This window comes from Oncorhynchus keta, chromosome 36 (assembly GCF_023373465.1).
Source record: "Oncorhynchus keta strain PuntledgeMale-10-30-2019 chromosome 36, Oket_V2, whole genome shotgun sequence".
NCBI classification, from domain to species: domain Eukaryota; kingdom Metazoa; phylum Chordata; class Actinopteri; order Salmoniformes; family Salmonidae; genus Oncorhynchus; species Oncorhynchus keta.
In genome coordinates this window covers 8,248,219-8,267,944 of record NC_068456.1, presented here as the reverse complement: position 1 = coordinate 8,267,944, position 19,726 = coordinate 8,248,219, and the positions used below count along the sequence as shown (strand labels likewise).

General features: G+C 42.6%; 1 protein-coding gene across 1 annotated transcript in view; it reads right to left on the bottom strand.

Moving 5' to 3' along the window:
• LOC118369554 (serine/threonine-protein kinase 32C-like) overlaps positions 1-19,726 on the bottom strand; it is a 142,318-nt gene that overhangs the window by 32,823 nt on the left and 89,769 nt on the right. The window contains exon 3 of the mRNA XM_035754043.2: positions 12,976-13,127. Within this exon, the coding sequence (XP_035609936.1) occupies positions 12,976-13,127 (152 nt within the window). The remainder of the gene's footprint in view (positions 1-12,975; positions 13,128-19,726) is intronic.

Here is a 19,726-nt window from a genome sequence, read left to right as displayed (position 1 = left end):
CAAGTGCAGTCGCAAAAAACATCAAGCGCTATGATGAAAATGGCTCTCATGAGGACTGCCACAGGAAAGGAAGACCCAGAGTTACCTCTGCTGCAGAGGATAAGTTCATTAGAGTTACCAGCCTCAGATTGCAGCCCAAATAAATGCTTCTCTTCTTCTTATTCAAGTAAGACACATCTCAACATAAACTGTTCAGAGGAGACTGCGGGAATCAGGCCTTCATGGTAGAATTGTTGCAAAGAAATCACCACTAAAGGACACCAATAAGAAGAAGAGACTTGTTTGGGCCAAGAAACAAGAGAATGGACATTAGAGTGGTGGAAATCTGTCCTTCATCCTGGTCTGATGAGTCCAACCACTGTGTCTTTGTGAGATGCAGAGTAGGTGATCGGATGATCTACGCATTTGTGGTTCCCACCGTGAAGCATGGAGGAGGAGGTGTGATGGTGTGGGGTGCTTTGCTGGTGACACTGTGATTTATTTAGAATTCAAGGCACACTTAACCAGCATGGCTACCACAGCAGCTATACGCCATCCCATCTGGTTTGCACTTCATGGGACTATCATTTGTTTTTCCACAGGAAAATGACCCAACACACCTCCAGGGCTATTTGTAAGGGCTATTTGACCAAGGAGGAGAGTGATGGAGTGCTGCATCAGATTACCTCTACAATCACCCAACCTCAACCTAATTGAGATGGTTTGGGATGTGTTGGACATGCAGCCAACAAGTGCTCATTATACTGTATGTTGGAACTCGTTCAAGACTGTTGGAAAAACATTCCAGGTGAAACTGGTTGAGAGAATGAATCTCAAAATATTTACATTTGCTTCCCCTTTTTGGTTACCTCATGATTCCATGTGTTATTTCATAGTTTTGATTTCTTCACTATTATTCTACAAATGTAGAAAATAGGAAAAATAAAGGAAAAACCTTGAATGAGTAGACGTGTCCAAACTTTTGACTGGTACTGTATATACAAAAATATGTGGACACCCCTTCAAATTAGTGGATTCGGCAATTTCAGCCACACCCGTTGTTGACAGGTGTATAAAATCAAATATTGGCAGTAGAATGGCCTTACTGAAGAGCTCAGTGACTTTCAACATGGTACCGTCAAAGCATGCCACCTTTCCAACAAGTCAGTTCGTAAAAAATGTGCCTTGCTAGAGCTGCCCCGGTCAACTGTATGTGCTGTTATTGTGAAGTGGAAACGCCTAGGAGCAACAGAGGCTGAACCGCAAATGGTAGGCCACCCATCTCACCGAACGGTACCGTCGAGTGCTGAAGCGCGTCAAAATGATCTGTCCTCGGCTGCAACACCCACTAACGAATTCCAAACTGTCTCTGGAAGCAAGATCAGCACAATAAATATTAGTCGGGAGCTTCATGAAATGGGTTTCCAGGGGCGAGCAGTCGCAAACAAGTCTATGATCACCATGCACAATGCCAAGCGTCGGCTGGAATGGTGTAAAGTTCGCCGCCATTAGACTCTGGAGCAGTGGAAACACATTCTCTGGAGTGATGAATTACACTTTACCATCTGGCAGTCCGACAGACCAATCTGGGAGGGCGCTACCTGCCCCAATGCATAGTGCCAACTGTAAAGTTTGGTGGAGGAGGAATAATGGTCTGGGGCTGTTTTTCATGGTTTGGGCTAGACCCTTTAGTTCCAGTGAAGGGAAATCTTAATGTTACAGCATACAATGACATTCTAGACAGTTCTGTGCTTCCAACTTTGTGGCAACAGTTTGGGGAAAGCCCTTTTCTGTTTCAGCATGACAATACCGCCATGCACAAAGCGAGGTCCATACAGAAATGGTTTGTCGAGATCAGTGTGGAAGAACTTTACGAGCCTGCAGAGCCCTGACCTCAACCCCATCAAACACCTTTGGGATGAATTGGAACGCTGACTGCAGTCCAGGCCTAATCGCCCAACACCAGCGGACGACCTCACTAATGCTCATAGCTGAATGGAAGCAAGTCCCCACAGCAATGTTCCACCATCTATTGGAAAGCCTTCCTAGAATAGTGGAGGCTGTTATAGTAGCAAAGGGTGGACCAACTCTATATTAATGGCCATGATTTTGAAATGAGACATGACGAGCAGGTGTCCACATACACTACATGACCAAAAGTATCTGCATGACATCAAAAGGAAAACACAGATCAATTGATAAAATGGTTAGATTTTTAAAAAAAGCCTCCCATCTTAATTAATATTCTCCATTATATTTCTGTTTAATATTAATAGAAGTTCTTATGGACAACTGGTAGGGATTGGCAGAGATCCATGCTAAACGAAATATTTGACTTGCTGTGAACCGCATTGTATAAGGTTATAGTAAGTCAGTGATATCATCTATAGCCTAGTTGTAAAGTACAGCCTCTTGAAGCCAAAAACAGCATGACATTGGAGGATTTCCACCAGACCTTCCCTCTCTTTCAGACCAATAGCAATCCCATGCAGAATCCATCCGTCGACAGCCTGGTGACGTGTCCAATAGAAAATCATCCGACCAAGCTAACAAACCTAACCTGTGCAAGATGACGGGTCCCCCACTCCAAACACATACAGCTTCAACAGATGGCCAGTCTGAGATTGGTTGAGATGGTGTTTGCTGTCCACAGGTCCAGATTATTATCACCCTATTATCACCTCCTTGTCATCCCCTGATCCGGAGAAGCATCCAGCTGATGGTGAAGGCCCTCTGTGGCAGCCAGTGTGATGCCAGTGTTATTTGAGCCCATTTTCTGAGTCTCCTTGGCTGAGATTAGTGCAGTTTCCACATTTCCTTCACTCAGTGACAGGTAAACTGTCAGACATGGTGCTGACATCTGAGCCATATGAAAGCATGGAGAGTGATAGCGGTGTCACCTTCAGATGTAACACCAAGGACAGAGAGAACAAGAGAGAAAGAGAGTGAGAGAAATTAAGAGTGATCATTGCAGATTAATGTTTTTCCAAATACAGCATGTGTCTCACTCGATATGTTTGGGGAATTCAAAATCAGAGCCCACACACAATGTCTGTAAAAATTGTTCAAAGAGAGGCCAAGAACGCAGGTAAGACAAATGGATGAGACTAACACAAGTTAGTGAAAGATGAACATTATAAATCTGTGAGACCAGACACAAATGGAGTTCTTTAAATGTCTCCTTTTGTCTCTTCTCCCATGCAAAAATATAATACAGAAGTTCAAGTTCAGACCAGAAACTTTAAAGAGAAAGTTATAAGAGGAAGCGGTTTGAGAATGGACTTGTCATGGGTCAAATATGCCCAAAACAGATGATTGGGGACCTGGCTAAGGCCTGAGCCCAGGGAGCGCTGTGACAGAGCCAAGGATATGGGCCATGTGGAACAGCCAGGCCAAACTGACTGGGACAGCAGAGCACAATCAGGCCATGATGAAAAATGAGCTGAGGGAAGCAGAGGGAAAGGGCGAAAGAGAGAGAGAGAAAGAGAGATGAGTGAGAGAGAGAGAGAGATGCAGGGGAGAGAGGGTGAAAGAGAGATGGGGGTGATATGGGGAGAGACCGAAGTAGAGCGAAAGAGGAAGAGAGAATGGATGAGAGAGACACTGGGCTCTGAATGTGGTCTGCTTTGAGACTGTGGCCTAGATAGTCTTGTGATAGAGAGACAGCTTGGCTGAGGCTGGTCAAGGGGCTGGATCACAAGACACACCTGGCTCCTCTGATGATCCATCTAACAATGCAGTGAATGTGTGAGCGCTGCCTCTCGCCCTGCGGTCCCCCGCCTAGTCCCCCCTGTTACCCCCCTCTGGTCCCGTCAGCACATCTCTCTCTCCACCCCCACTGGCCTTATTTCACAAGGTGCACTTCTGACGGACGTCCTACAGGAACTTAAAATGGTAAGGTGGCACTGGAAAGTTCCAGTCGCAGAGAGAACAGAACACCACTAATGGTGAGGTGGCTTTGGAAAGTTACAGAGTCCTTTGACCGTGACTTTAACGCCTGTGACGTTCTGTCTACTGCAGAATAAATGCGTGTGTAACAGCAGAAGACGAAAGTGAAAAGAACTAAGCCCTCTGAGGAAATATCCTTCAGCTAGTTTTATGGATGACAACAGCACCTAAGCTGCCGCGGCTCGCCAGCTAGGGCGTTAGGGGCGGCACCCTACTTGTGATTGGTCCAACCCCAAAAATATTTACCCAACAAATATATATTATATAATTCATGGATCATGTTTTAAATGTTTATAAAAGTGTGGTAAATGTGTACATTTTCCTGCTTCAAATATTGTTCAAAACAAGCTGTTTAGTTACTTACTACTCTGCCCCTCTGTGACTGCCAGCAGTGGCAGCTCCACCTCCATTGGGCGCACAGGCCGTGCAAACATTGCTTGAATTGTTTTGCCAGCAATTTGCTATGAGGGGGAACTGCCCCAATGATAGGATTTCATAGCATAAATTACAACAGCACAAAGTAAATGGACTGTCCTGGGGTGCTCAAATGTGTGTTCAGTCAGAACTTCTGGGTCTGCTCTAGTCTCCTCCCCCCAATGAGTCTCTTGAACCAGACGGCTGTGAAGGACGAGATGCTCGATCAGGTACAGAAGGTGCTAAAGCCAAAAGCTAATTGTAATGAACTTGTAAAATAAATCATCGTAACAGTCATAGGAGCCTGGGGCCTGACAAACCAGGCAAGAGTCAAAAGACAGCGGGATACACTAGCTAGACCCTTCTCATCGCTGATCTGGTAGGACAAAAAAAATCATGGCATATTTGATTGTTTCCCCCTGATGTTGTTTATCAGGTTCTACTCTTCTTATCAGGTTCCTCAGGGTGACATGTGGACTAAAACAGCATAAAACCTGGTGTATCAGAAAGCATTATCAAATTAGCCAGCTGGAGTCATTTTGAGAAACATTGATAAATAGTTTGGTAAAATGTTTTTGTAAACTTCACCAGTTATTTGCTTTTGATAAGCAGCTGGCTAGCTATTGCTAGCTGGTAGCTTGCTAACTAGTTAGCGCCCACGTCAATTTCAAGCCGTTAAACTCATATCTGACTAACTCGGAAATATGAAACATGCTTTGGGACATTATGTTAGCTAGCTATCCCCAGTTTGATAATGTGTTTTCACTTACTGCATCTGCATGCTTGTTGGGTTAACAACCATATTGGTTAAATCAGATGTGGTCAGAGAGAGATCCCCTGTAGATCATGTACCTCTTGTAGCACCATAAGGAAGTGTAATAACTTTGTATGCCCTCAGACGTCTAGGACCTATGAGATAAAGTCAAGTATTTATATGTTAGTGTTCTTGTCATAAGAATTTTATTGGATAAACATCCTACGCCTTGGAGAACCTAAATCCATGATTACACCTCAAGATATCACCTTGCCAGTTGCGAGACACTATATAGCAAAAAAACATTATATTAATTAATTGCATAAGAATCAAAAAAGTTAATCCACCATGTAGATGAGGTGATTACAACAAAAAATTACTCCAAAGAGAAGCCATGTGGATATATAAGAGTTTCATTTATCTCCACACGGTCGAAATTAAGAATTAGATTTCACCTCCTTCTTATAAGCCAAATTTACTGTTGTACAAGAATATATGCCATTTAGCAGACGCTTTTATCCAAAGCGACTTACAGTCATGTGTGGATACATTCTACGTATGGGTGGTCCCGGGAATCGAACCCACTACCCTGGCGTTACAAGCGCCATGCTCTACCAACTGAGCTACAGAAGGACCACAAGAACACCGTCCATATCAGATTTAGCATATCGTTTAACAGTTGGCCCCATATATTTATGAACGGCTGTACCTGCTGTCCTCTGTGGTGAATCATCATGAATTGATATGATGTATTCAGGTGAGCGGACACCTGGGGCAGTTGATTCGTGAGTTGCCCTTCGAGCCCACTCCCATACCCTATAATTCTGTATTTCTTTGTGCCTAATTTGTATACATGTAGACCAGAAAAGCCACATCCAGATGAGTGGCAACCATGATTAGAAGCACCTGCTGCTAATCGGTTGTTCTCTATAAATGCTGTTTTGAATAAAACAAATTTTTTTGACCTACACACTGAGGAAGGCTGTGAAGCCAAAACGTCTGTGTACGCTATCCCTGATGCAGTGAAAAAATAAATAATAATGTAATAATGAAGTAAGATTTTTGAGTGCGAACCCACAACACCTTTTTGAATTCATGGGTTTTACGCACCAGCCAAGCTTCTCTGGGAGCGCGATGGTTCTCTTTTGATGCTTCTTGGGTTATCCCCTGGTGCACTCGTTTGTTCGTGAGCTGGCTGCTCATTCTAAATAGTATAAATCTGTTCAAAACAGTAGCAGCATGTGCAGCAGTGGTCATTCGTTTTTGACAAGCAAAAGTGAAATAGATGCATTTCTGCTGTTTGCACAGATCACTGTATATACGGTGCATTCAGAAATTATTCAGACCCCTTGACTTTTGCCACATTTTGTTACGATACAGCCTTATTAAAAAATGTATTAAATTGTTTTTTTTTTCTCATCAATCTACACACAATACCCCACAATGACAAAGCAAAAACAGGTTTAGACATTTTTGCAAATGTATAAAAAAAATGAAATATCTCATTTACATAAGTATTCAGACCCTTTACTCAGTACTTTGTTAAAGCACCTTTGCAAGCGATTACAGCCTCCAGTCTTCTTGGGTATATGGCTACAAGCTTGGAACACCTGTATTTGTGGAGTTTCTCCCATTCTTCTCTGCAGATCCTCTCAAGCTCAGTCAGGTTGGATGGGAGCGTCACTGCACAGCTATTTTCAGGTCTCTCCAGAGATGATCGATCGGGTTCAAGTCTGGGCTCTGGCTGGGTCCCTCAAGGGCATTATGAGACTTGTCCTAGTATTATGAGTACTTGTCCAAAACCACTCCTGCATTGCCTTGGCTGTGTCCTTAGGGTTGTTGTCCTGTTGGAAGGAAAACCTTTGCCACAGTCTGAGGTCCTGAGCGCTTTAGGAAGAGTCTTGGTGATTCCAAACTTCTTCCATTTAAGAATGATGGAGGCCACTGTGTTCTTGGAGCTCTACTTTGCTCAATTCATCTTTCCCACAATCCTGACTAGTCTCCGAGTCCCTGCTGCTGAAAAACAACCCCACAGCATGACGCTGCTACCACCATGCTTTACCTTATGGATGGTTCCAGGATTCCTCAAGACGTGAAGCTTGTAATTCAGGCCAAAGAGTTCAATCTTGGTTTCATCAGACCAGATAATCTTGTTTCTCATGATCTGATAATTATTTAGGTGCCTTTTGGCAAACTACAAGCGGGCTGTGGTGACTTTTACTGAGGAGTGGCTTCCGTCTGGCCCACTCTACAATAAAGGCCTGATTGGTGGAGTGCTGCAGAGATGGTTATCCTTCTGGAAGGGTCTCCCATCTCCACAGCGGAACTGTCAGAGTGACCATCGGCTTCTTGTTCACCTCCCTGACCAAGGCCGTTCTTCCCCGATTCCTCAGTTTGGCCAGGCGGCCAGCGCTAGGAAGAGTCTTGGTTGTTCCAAACTTCTTCCACTTAAGAATGATGGAGGCCACTGTGTTCCTGGGAACCTTCAATGCTGCTGTCATTTTGTTACCCTTCCCCAGATCTGTGCCTGGATACAATCCTGTCTCTGAGCTCTATGGACAATTCACCTCATTGTTTGGTTTTTGCTCTGACATGCACTGTCATCTATGGGACCTTATAAAGACAGATGTGTGACTTTCCAAATCATGTCTAATCAATTTAATTTACCACAGGTGGACTCCAGTCAAGTTATAGAAACATTTCAATGATGATCAATGGAAACAGGATGCACCTGAGCTCAATTTCGGGTCTCATAGCAAAGGGCCTGAATACTTATGTATGTAAGGTTTCTGGTTTGTTTGTTTTTTAATAAATTTGCTAACATTTCTAAAAACCTGTTTTCGCTCTGTCCTTATGGGGTATTGTGTGTAGATTAATGAGGAAAAAAATAATAATTCAAGCAATTTTAGCATAAGGCTGTAATGTAACAAAATGTGGAAAAAGTCTAGGGGTCTGAATATCGTCCGAATGCACTGTATCTACTCAAAGAAACTCCTGGTCGTTTTAAAACATATCATTATATTTCTGTCATGCTGCTTTGTTGACAACTCCAACCATCTTGCGTCCCAGGTATTCAGCCAATCAGCGGCTGCCGCTGGATGCCACCCAGAGCTTGTTATGACTATTGTGTTTGGGGTAAAGCCTAATTCGTCTCAACGTCTCATTTACATTACATTTACATTTAAGTCATTTAGCAGACGCTCTTATCCAGAGCGACTTACAAATTGGTGCTTTCACCTTATGACATCCAGTGGAACAGTCACTTTACAATAGTCTCCCAGAGCTTTGTTCTGTTCAGCCGGGAATCAATATTCTAAATGGACATCGAGGAGGACAGGGTGTGCATCTATTCTCACCACAGTGACTGCTCTCTTGCTCTCTCTGAGATGATGGATCGACAGCGGATGATGACTGCGAATCAGCGGATCCCACTGATGACCTTACAACCCTCTTAAAAAGGGTCTCCAAAGCCGTAGCTCATAGACAACGAAAATCCCAGTGCTCAGCGCTAACACATTCACTCCCTCTTGCTTCCCTTCTTCCTCACTTTCCCACATGGCTGCTAGGCGTCTAACTTGGTTCAGCTTTCAGAGCCTCTATCCAGATCTCCGGGGAAACTGGCCAATGGTGTTTTAGAGTAATTTGTTGCAATGTAATGCTTAAGGCAAAACCTTGCTCTGATGATGATTAACACTGGAAAGTGCAAGGGATCAATTTCACCGCGTACACTTACGGCATGTAATACTGTCCGTCTGGGTAGGGGAATATGACCTCCAATTTAGAAATACAAATTGATCGGGGTGGAAAGAAAGCATCTACACCTACCTATGCTGTGATGGCTTATGGGATTTGGGTGGATTTTTTTGCACGCTGCAGATAATACTTTCAAGGTGGCTAATCCATTTAAATATATCCCACTCCTACACATCATACGGTATCTATCATCAGCAAGTGAAGGGTCACGGCAATTACTGCATGCAGCAAACTTGACAGTCCTCCAGGCTTAAGCAGTCTTGTTCTAGTTTTGTGGATTCAGTGCCAAGCATTACAGATTCCCTCTGATTTTCTCTGAAGCAATGGATGGAGCTTCAAAGAAACCCAGCAACATTCAGGACATAATGAAAGCAAACATAGGATTCAAAACAGTGTGTGAGAGAGAGAAGAAAGCAAACCAATAGACGTTGAAACTCTGTTTGGACAAAGTAATCAATGATCAAATCCCTTCTTAACACTGCCTTAACCCCCCTCTGCCTCTCAGCTTTCCTCTCTCTTCCTTGCCTTCGCTGTGATTTCAGGAATCATTACTTTCCATGATGGCTGTTTCTCTCACGCTCCCGCTCTCCCCCCCTCTGGCATTGTACCAATAAAACAACTCCTACTAATCTTAGGAGTTGCATCCTCTGATATCTACTTTGGGGAATATAGGCACTGCAGTTCCTAGAATTCATTGGTTGGCCCATCTTCAGTCCATCAATAATGGGACATGTCATTGCCCAAACTAAATAGATACTGCAAATGATCTGCAAGTCAGCAGGGATTTATGATGTGCAGAAGCATACCCACACACCGTACCAATTCAACTCCTGGTCATTACACTGTGCAAATTGTAGTAGAGTAGACCATCACCAAATATAGCTCAACATCGTTCTTATCAAAGCAAGTCAAAGTTTATGAAAGGGAGTTTCCTGTATAAACAGGAAGTTATGCTATTATACACCAAAAAATGGAGTAATAGTCACTGTGAATGGGGAAAGCATTTATGTAGACCTACAGTAGCAGTCAAAACTTTAGGCACAACTACTCATTCAAGGGCTTTTCTTTATTTGAATTATTTTCTACATTGTAGAATAATAGTGAAGACATCAAAACAATATGATAAAACATATGGACTCATGTAGAAACCAAAGAAGTGTTAAACAAATCAAAATATATTTTGGATTTTAGATTCTTCATAGTAGTAAATTATATATTTTGATTTGTTTAACACTTTCTTGGTTACTACATGATTCCATATGTGTTTTTCATAGTTTTGATGTCTTCACTAGTATTCTACAATGTAGAAAATAAATGAAGAAAACCCCTGGAATGAGAAGGTGTCCAAACTTTTGATTGGTACTGTATATACAAAAACAACCATTCCCAAAGCAAAATAAACAATGAATCAATTTGTCTCTGTGCTGAGCTCTCTTTTTCTGGCTTCAGGAGATAAGTCTGAACTCTCTCAAGAGATTTTTCACAGAGCAAGCAAGTTAGTCTCAGCAGGACATCAGATGTCACCTTCAGACATTCCTAGTAAACGCCAATTTATGCTTGATCCGACCATGTGGTCCGGAGGCTCCGTACATAGGGTGTGACACAATTGCAATGTCTTCGGAGGCTTGCGGAGGCCGTATCAAGCTCCGTACCGCATCGCCGTGCGCCTCCCAAATGGAGTAACAATGCAGAGGGCTCCGTATAGCGCCGCATTGACATGTTTGGTTGACAGTAGTTGGGGGCGGTAAATCCCGTATAAACACAAACTCACTTCCTTGACAACAAAACATCTTTATGATACCTTGTGTAGGGATTTCAAAGATATGAAAATGAGTTTGAACTCCCGGAAAGAGATAGGGGAGGTAATGGGGATAGATGCCTGTAAAGAGGTCAATGGAATGCAGACTGTGGGGGAAAGATGGATCCCGTATTGGCGCAATTTTAAACAAATCTGATCTAACAGTGGATATTTGTAAAATCCTTCATGATTGCTGTATTTATTGTAGCAGGCTCACAATGTGGTTACTAAAATCAGATTTGGATATATTTGGCAGTTTTTGCTGCATAACATTTAAAATTAGTCCCTTTTAAGGCTTAGAAAAAGTGACTGGTAAATGCTAACTCCCATTCGTATAAGCTGGTAGCATAGCTAGCATACAGAAATCGGTGGTGGTAGTCTAAGTTGTTTTTAACTGTAATGCAGTTGATTGGTGAAGATGACAAGAACATGCATTGGGGTTGACATCCATACAGCATTATTCTCTGACTTTTACCTCAACATAGTGTGAAATACACATATATACAATAGACTAAATGTAGGCTAATTTTGCTGAGCGGCAATGGGGAGACTCGGGATGGAGATGCAGGTGGGAAAACAGTGCTGTCTTTTTACTATCTTGGCAGAGCTCCTATGTCAAGCACTGGGAAACGGACTCCAACATCTCAGAAGAGGTACGGTCTTGTCTTTTTGTTTATCCAGTTGCTTTTATTTAGCGGGATGGCTATAGAGATTAGCTTTGAATCACTATGAGTGGTGCAGCGCAGACCAATTCATTGGATCCACGACAGCTCCCTGAAGCACAAGAAGTATGAATGCTCTCACTACTGCCATGGCCGCATCGCAGTAAATGCTGTACGGCCACCGCAGATGTCAAATTGACCATGCAGAGCCTTTAAGAGTCCAACACAGCCACAGGGGGGCTGGCCAGTGAGAGCCTGCCTCTGCAGGAAAGATCCACAATGAGGCTAGCGTGATTGATACACTCTGTAAAGTTATTTTCAAAACTCCTTGAGCGGAAGAGGTGGAATGGTAACAACTACATCAAACATGGTTTCCAGATGTTTGATGCGATTCTATTTTCTCAGTTCCGGCCATTATTATGAGCCGTTCTCCCCTCAGCAGCCTCGGGTGCTGTGGCCTGACAGGCAGGCCATCGCAATGTTTTCTTCATTTTTTTTCTTCAGATTTCTCCCTTTTGTTGCTCAAATCTGGTCAGTTTGATGGTGACGGCAGGCAGCCGCTTGCGAATGTGCCTCTCTATCACCTCCCCAAGATATTCACCAGCAAAGGGATACAGAATAACGCAAACGTTCTATGAACCGTCCAAAGCGTATACTGGATGAGAGTGATGTAACCAATTCCACAGCACACAGGAGTGTCTTGGGTATTGTTCAGGAGGCTGTACGAGACTACGAGTGATTGTTGTTTTGTTCCAGTGTAATTTGAGATGGGCTGACCACTTTCACAATTTTTCCCTCTGAAGTAGACTTGAATTGCAGGAAGATGCAGTGCGATCTAAGGAGCCCGATAATTTCCGCCTATCCATAACGCTGCTGTCTGCTGTCTTTGTCGCTAATGGGGCTTTGATGTGCCATAGCCAAGCAGAGCAAAGCAGGGAAACTAGAACAAGGATGGGGCTAGCAGATGTACACTACTTGAGGGAATTATAATATAAAAAAAATACACTGGCCCTACTACCACCTCATTAAAAAAAACCTCTGCTTATTTTAGTTGGGAGGACGCTTCTCATTGAGACACCCCCCTCGGTGTTATTAAAACTTTGGAGAAAAAAAAAACATGCATACAAGACATACAGTGGGTGTGGGTGCACTTTTGTCTTGGTGTATGTATCTGCTCAAATTCTTTATGTACTAAAGGATGTGTATGAAATTATTGATGCTCCCAATATCAATTACTCAGAGCGTAGATAACCACCGAGAGCAATATCATTCTACCAATTACACAGGAGTAAAGTGCTTTGGTATAATTTGCTGTGAACATTGTGCCACCTGCCCAATTATATTTTGAATATGTGCTGCAGAGACACTGGAGATGGTTAAATAATGAAACGGGTTCCCTACTTCACCCAGATATCATACTCCTGGGAGGGAAATATGGGGTCATCTGACTTTACAGTGCAACAATTAAGAAATGTGTGGTGCAATGGGCCCGCATTCCCACATGCCCGAACACACACACACACACACACACACACACACACACACACACACACACACACACACACACACACACACACACACACACACACACACACACAGGGTTCCAGCAGTGGCATGCAGAATGTACGAACAGTATATAAAATGAAAAGAAAACACAGGATAATCACCAGAGGTTTACTAAAAAAACATGTTCAATTTCCTGTAGGATCTCTAGCTCTCTAAAGACGTTTCGGACCTCGTCTCTCTCGATGCACTGCTGTTTGTTCATGTACTTCATGGCGTACATCTTCTCTGTGTCCCTCTTCTGCACAATGCACACCTTCAGGGGAAACAAGGACAGAAGAACAGAGAGTAGGTTACCCACTTAGGACTGGAACCAGACTTGCATAAAGCAAGTAAAGACAGATGCACACAGACACCTTAGTATACAATAATATACAGTATACCAGAGCATGTGACAGGATTGGCTTTTCATAATGGCTGATATTACTGCCCTCCATTAGAATATTTACAATGGGGCTTGGAAAACATTTACAGAAACACACAAACAGTCTCCGACCTCATCATGTGCTCATTAAAAGTTGATGTTTCGTCAATGTGAAATGTCAAGAGCAGGACAGGGGGTATGGGAGGGCAAGACTCATTACTGTAACATTCAGTCATTAGGAAGCTATGACCTCAGCTACTGTTACGCAAACAGTCGCTGCAGAAAATAAACAATGGTTTGGAAAGAAAAATCACTTCTATAAAGAAGTACTAATCTCCAATGAAGAACGCCAAATTCTGCCGTTATTACAGAAAAATCAACTGTACAGAGTAAAATATTGAAGTGATCAAATATTAACACACTGTTGATACCTATCCCACACCCAAGTGGAGTAATGCAACAATTCATGCAAGTTTGGAACAATTTCAAAACTTTTATTTTTATATATATTTTATTTTTATTGAACACAAAAACACAAAACAGGAAGGCAGGTAGAGCACACATACGTACATCAGATTAGTTACAAGTAACATCATCTTTGAATTAGACAACTTCCAAGTATGGATCCCAAAATAATATTTTAGGTTTGGTAAGGCCATACTCCCATTGTGTTTTGGTAAGTGTAATGTTGTATATCTAGTTCTTGGTCTCTTACTGTTCCAGATAAACCTTGATATCCGTTTATCCCATTCCCTAAACTGTTTAGGTGGGATTTCTATGGGCAGTGATTGGAACAAATACAGTAACCTCGGCAGGATATTCATTTTGATCGTTTCAATTCTACTACTAAGATCCAAAGGAAGTCAATTACACCTGTCCCGATCATCATATTTTTTCTTGTTGATGGGAACATGATTTCTTTCATAAGGTTTTGGTGTATCTTTTAGTAGATTTACTCCAATATACTTAATGGATGAAGAGGTCCACTGGACATTATATTTACTATTCAGCTCTTGCTGTGGGTATACTTATATACAAGGGTTTTGGTCTTGTGTACCCTGAACATACCCTGAAAATGTTCCAAATGTTTATAAAACATTCGTCAATCTACTGTACACCTGAACCTGGGTCTTTAGGAAATATCAGAAGGTCATCAGCACACATGTATACCTTGTGTTTCATTGCCTCTTATTGTTATTCCCCTGAGGATGGGTATTTTCTTCCTGCCTCTGCGAATGACTCAATGTACAACGAGAAGAGCGTGGGTGAAAGATCACAGCCTTATCTTGCCCCTCGTTTTAGACTTATTGTTTGTGACAAATGTCCATTCATCTTTATTCTGGCAGTCGGATATGAATGTAGTGTTTTGATGCACTGTATCACTTTGTTGAAATCAAATCTATCCATAACTTGGAATAGATAATCCCATCCCACTGAATCAAATTATTTCTCTGCATCTAGACTGTCCTCCATTCTTTTTGCTATTATTGATGCATACAGTTTATAATCCACATTAAGAATTGCAATAGGTCCTTTGAAATTGCATTCCTTTTGATCTTTACCCTCCTTTGGAATTACAGATATTATGGCTTCTCTCCACGATGGTGGTAGATCCCCCCCCCCCCCACCTGCCTTCTATGGTTGCTTGTACAGATTTGTATAGTAATGATTCAAATATATTCTGTATTTCATCCCATTTGCATGTAATCATTGTTTTATATTTCGAAGGTTGTATTCTGTGCATTTTGTTTTCATTCTGGCAATTTTGTTGCCTTGAGCCGGCTTCCTAATATCGTAGTTTCAGGGACCTGGGCTTTTTCTCAACTTCTTCACTATAAATCTGATCAATTTCCTGTTTAACCTTTTGAATCTCACGCATGCAATATACACTACATGACCATAAGTATGTGGACACCTGCTCATCCAACATCTCATTCCAAAATCATGGGCATTAATGTGGAGTTGGTCCCTCTTTTGAAGCTATAACATCCATTCTTCTGGGAAGGATTTCCACTAGAGGTTGGAAAATTGCTGCAGAGACTTCCATTCAGCCACAAGAGCTTTAGTGAGGTAGGGCACTGATGTTAGGTGATAAGGCCAGGCTCACAGTCAGCGTTTCAATTCATTCCAAAGGTGTTTGATGGGGTTGAGGTCAGGGCTCTGTGCAGGCCAGTCGAGTTCTTCCACACCGATCTCGACAAACCATTTATGGACCTCACTTTGTGCATGGGGGCATTGTCATGCTGAAACAGTAAAGGGCCTCCCCCAAACGGTTGCCACAGAGTTGGAAGAACAGAATCATCTAGAATGTCATTGTATGCTGTAGCGTTAAGATGTCCCTTCACTGTTTTTAAGGGGCCTAGCCCAAACCATGAAAAACAGACCATTATTCCTACTCCACCAAACTTTACAGTTGGCACAATGCATTGGGACAGGTAGCGTTCAGATAGCCATCAAGAACATGCCACCGCCTACCGATCAAGAGGGTGCACAAAGGTTAACTATGTGGGCAAATTTGTACCTAATCTGGCAAAACCAAAATCTCAGCAGATGCCTCTATAGCAGGTTTCCAGTGCCTTGCAAAAGTAATCACCCCCCTTGGCTTTTTTCCTATTTTTTTTGCATTACCTGTCATTTAAACTGATTTTTATTTGGATTTCATGCAACATAAATTCACAAAATAGATAAAATTGGTGAAGTGAAATGAAAAAAAATTGCTTGTTTAAAAAAAATTACATTTAAAAAAATGGAAAAGTGGTGTGTGCCTACTGTATGTATTCACCCCCTTTGATATGAAACCCCTAAATAAGATCTGGTTCAAACAATTACCTTCAGAAATCACATTATTTAATTCATTAAGTGTGGTGAAAACAGTGGCAACCAGATCGATCATATGATGAAATGTCACCTCAGGGAGTTACATACAGGATAAAATAAGAGACAAGAAGATACAACACACTACAAATAGAAAAGGTTGCCGACCCCTGGTGTAGCCTATTAGGAGCATAACAGCAGAAGTGTAACAGCATAATCTGCCAAGGCCCGCAGCAGCGGGAGGATGAAGGTCGAGAACAGGGTTTTTTCCTTCTTCTCGTTAAGCTATCTTGATCTCTGTCTCCCTTGAGTCATTTGTGTCTTAGTTATTTAATCACAGTGTGTTTGAAGCATCAGACAAGCTCAGTAGCCTTCATATAGTGGACTTCATTAAAACACATAGGGTGTGTCTATATAGGGAAAAATATGTTTAAACATTTTGACCAATCGATTAGTTGAAAGAACAGACTATTCTAGGTCGACCAAGATTTGTTGTAGTTGGGGACAGCCCTCATTTGAATTAATTTGTTTATTTAACCTTTAAATAAATGGCGGCAGGGTAGCCTAATGGTTAGAGCATTGGACTAGCAACCGGAAGGTTGCAAGTTCAAACCCTTGAGCTGACAAGGTACAAATCTGTCGTTCTGCCCCTGAACAGGCAGTTAACCCACTGTTCCTAGGCCGTCATTGAAAATAAGAATTTGTTCTTAACTGACTTGTCTAGTTAAATAAAGGTAAAATTAAAATTTAACTAGGCAAGTCAGTTAAGAACAAATCCTTATTTACAATGACGGCCTACCAAAAGGCCTCCTACGGAGGCTGGGATTAAAACATAGGACAAAAACACAGATCACGACAAGAGAGACCACACAACACTACATAAAGAGAGACCTAAAGACAACAACATAGCAAGGCAGCAACACATGACAACACAGCATGGTAGCAACACCACATGACAACAACATAGCAAGTCAGACAACACAACATGGAAGCAGCACAAAACATGGTACAAACATTATTGGGCACAGACAACAGCACAAAGGACAAGAAGGGAGAGACAACAATACATCACACAAAAGCAGCCACAAGTAACTCTGCAAGATGACGGTCGAACCAGGGCCTGAACCTGTTGTTAATTCTCATTTTCTTTATGGGGCTGTGTTTGTTAACAATAATACCGAAAATATCAAAAAAGAAGGTCCAAGCATCTTCTACAGAGGGGATCAAGGTGATTCTATCAGTTCATGAAGGAAGGCTTGCTCATTAATAATAATAATAATAATATATGCCATTTAGCAGACGCTTTTATCCAAAGCGACTTACAGTCATGTGTGCATACATTCTACGTATGGATGGTCCCGGGGATTGAACCCACTACCCTGGCGTTACAAGCGCCATGCTCTACCAACTGAGCTACAGAAGGAAGTTTTATAGCAAGCGTCTATGACAAATCAGGACAGCTCGTTTCACTGAGCAGCCAATACAAACACAGGCTGTAAAACAGTGATCACTAAGGTCATTACAGAAAACACCAGACTGATACCTATCAGGATTATTTGTGGGGATAACATCAAGAAGAGTAGCCTTTTTCTGGGTGTTTGGAGTCAAACCTTGTGGGATTGGTAATAATATGAGAAATATTTAGGGAGTCCCATTGCTTTAGGACTTGGTCAGGTGGTTTAAGTAGTCCCAATTTAGGTCACCTAGAAGAACAAATTCAGACTTAGTGTAAGGAGCCAGGAGAGAGATTAGGGCAGGTAGGGTACATGCCGGTGCTGATGGAGGACGATGGCACCCAGCAACAGTCAACAAAGAGCTATTTGAAAGTTTAATACTTAAAACCAGCAAATCAAATTGTTTGGCGACAGACTTGGTAAAGACAACTGAGCACTGAAGGTGATCCTTGGTAAAGATTGCCACTCCCCCAACTTTGGAAGATCTGTCTTGCTGAAAAAGACTATAATCAGAAAGGTTAACATCAGTTAACAACAAACACTCTTCCTTATCCACGTCTTAGTAATGACCAACACTTCTTGATTGGAGCTGTGAACCCACACTTTCAATTGATCAATTTTAGGTAATAAGCTTCTAGTGTTAACATATAGAAAACCCAGGCTTTTATGAGAGCAGAAATCAGTGAAGCAGATATTAGAGCACATGTCAGAAATGCGGCTAGCAACTGTAGATGGGCCAGAGTGTACATGCATATTTCCAAATATCATCAACAGTAATACAATCAAGGCACGGCAGAGGACAGGGAGAGCTCTGCAGTGCTGATTTATGACATCTGAATGTGCATCAGATGGCAAAAATCTAATATTTTACAGCAATTTCATCAGGTAACATGAATACAAAGCCAGCGTAGAGGTGGTTAGAATGGGATGGGAGGCCAAAAATGAGTAACCAACAGAGAGTATGAGTCCCGAATGTGGGAACAGTCTATCCCAGGGTTGGGAAATGCATGCTCATAGTCAACAAAGCATGCAGGAGTCATGAGGCAAATAGCAGAATGCACAAAAAAAAAAAAAAAAAAAATTATATATATATATAACGACTTGGGGCTAGCCACTAAGTTCAAAGTCACTCGCTCCAGTGAGTGTGGGCTGGAGGCGAGCGAAAGTTCGGGAGAGGGGGTCAGAGGACTGTCTCCTGCCTATGGAGTTTGAGGGGGATGAGTCTGGGGGACGGGCCCCTCGGCCAAGTATCAAAATGCATGCCGCAGTTGCAACCAAAACGTATTGGTCGCCTAGACACATCGCTTGAGTCAAAGAGAAAGGTGTATTGGTATTGTGTGCTAAGGGGGTGAGTCTATAGCCCATAATAACCTACTATGTGTTAGTATAAGCCATCAACCATATGCGTGGAACGGGCAGTCCTTCCCCGGGAGGAAGAGCAGCACCTCTGCAAGACGGAGCTGCTCTTCCTCCCGGGGAAGGACTGCCCGTTCCATGATCTCGCCATCACGGTTGACAACTCCATTGTGTCCTCCTCCCAGAGCGCTAAGAACCTTGGCGTGATCCTGGACAACACCCTGTCGTTCTCAACTAACATCAAGGCGGTGGCCCGTTCCTGTAGGTTCATGCTCTACAACATCCGCAGAGTACGACCCTGCCTCACTCAGGAAGCGGCACAGGTCCTAATCCAGGCACTTGTCATCTCCCGTCTGGATTACTGCAACTCGCTGTTGGCTGGGCTCCCTGCCTGTGCCATTAAACCCCGCTCCTCCCCTCCACAACTACAAGACCATGCCCAGCTGGAACGCACCTCAGTACCTCCAGGCCTGTCTACACCCAAACAAGGGCACTGTTCATCCACCTTACCACAAGTTCTCTGTTCACGCTCTCATCTCTCACGTCACCCCCGCTGAAACCCCCCCCCTTAGGATAAAGATTTAGATGCACTATTGTAAAGTGGCTGTTCCACTGGATGTCATAAGGTGAATGCACCAATTTGTAAGTCGCTCTGGATAAGAGCGTCTGCTAAATGACTTAAATGTTAAATGTAAATATGCAATTCATTTATTGAATCCTCTTCATCTTATAGCCTTCCATGACGTTGTCAGTGTCATTCATCATTAGCTAATAGATCTGTTATTAACGTGACCATACCTAAGGTGCCAGTAGAGGCCACATACTTCAGGCTACTCACCCTTAAAGCAGTGGGGGAAAATTGGGGAG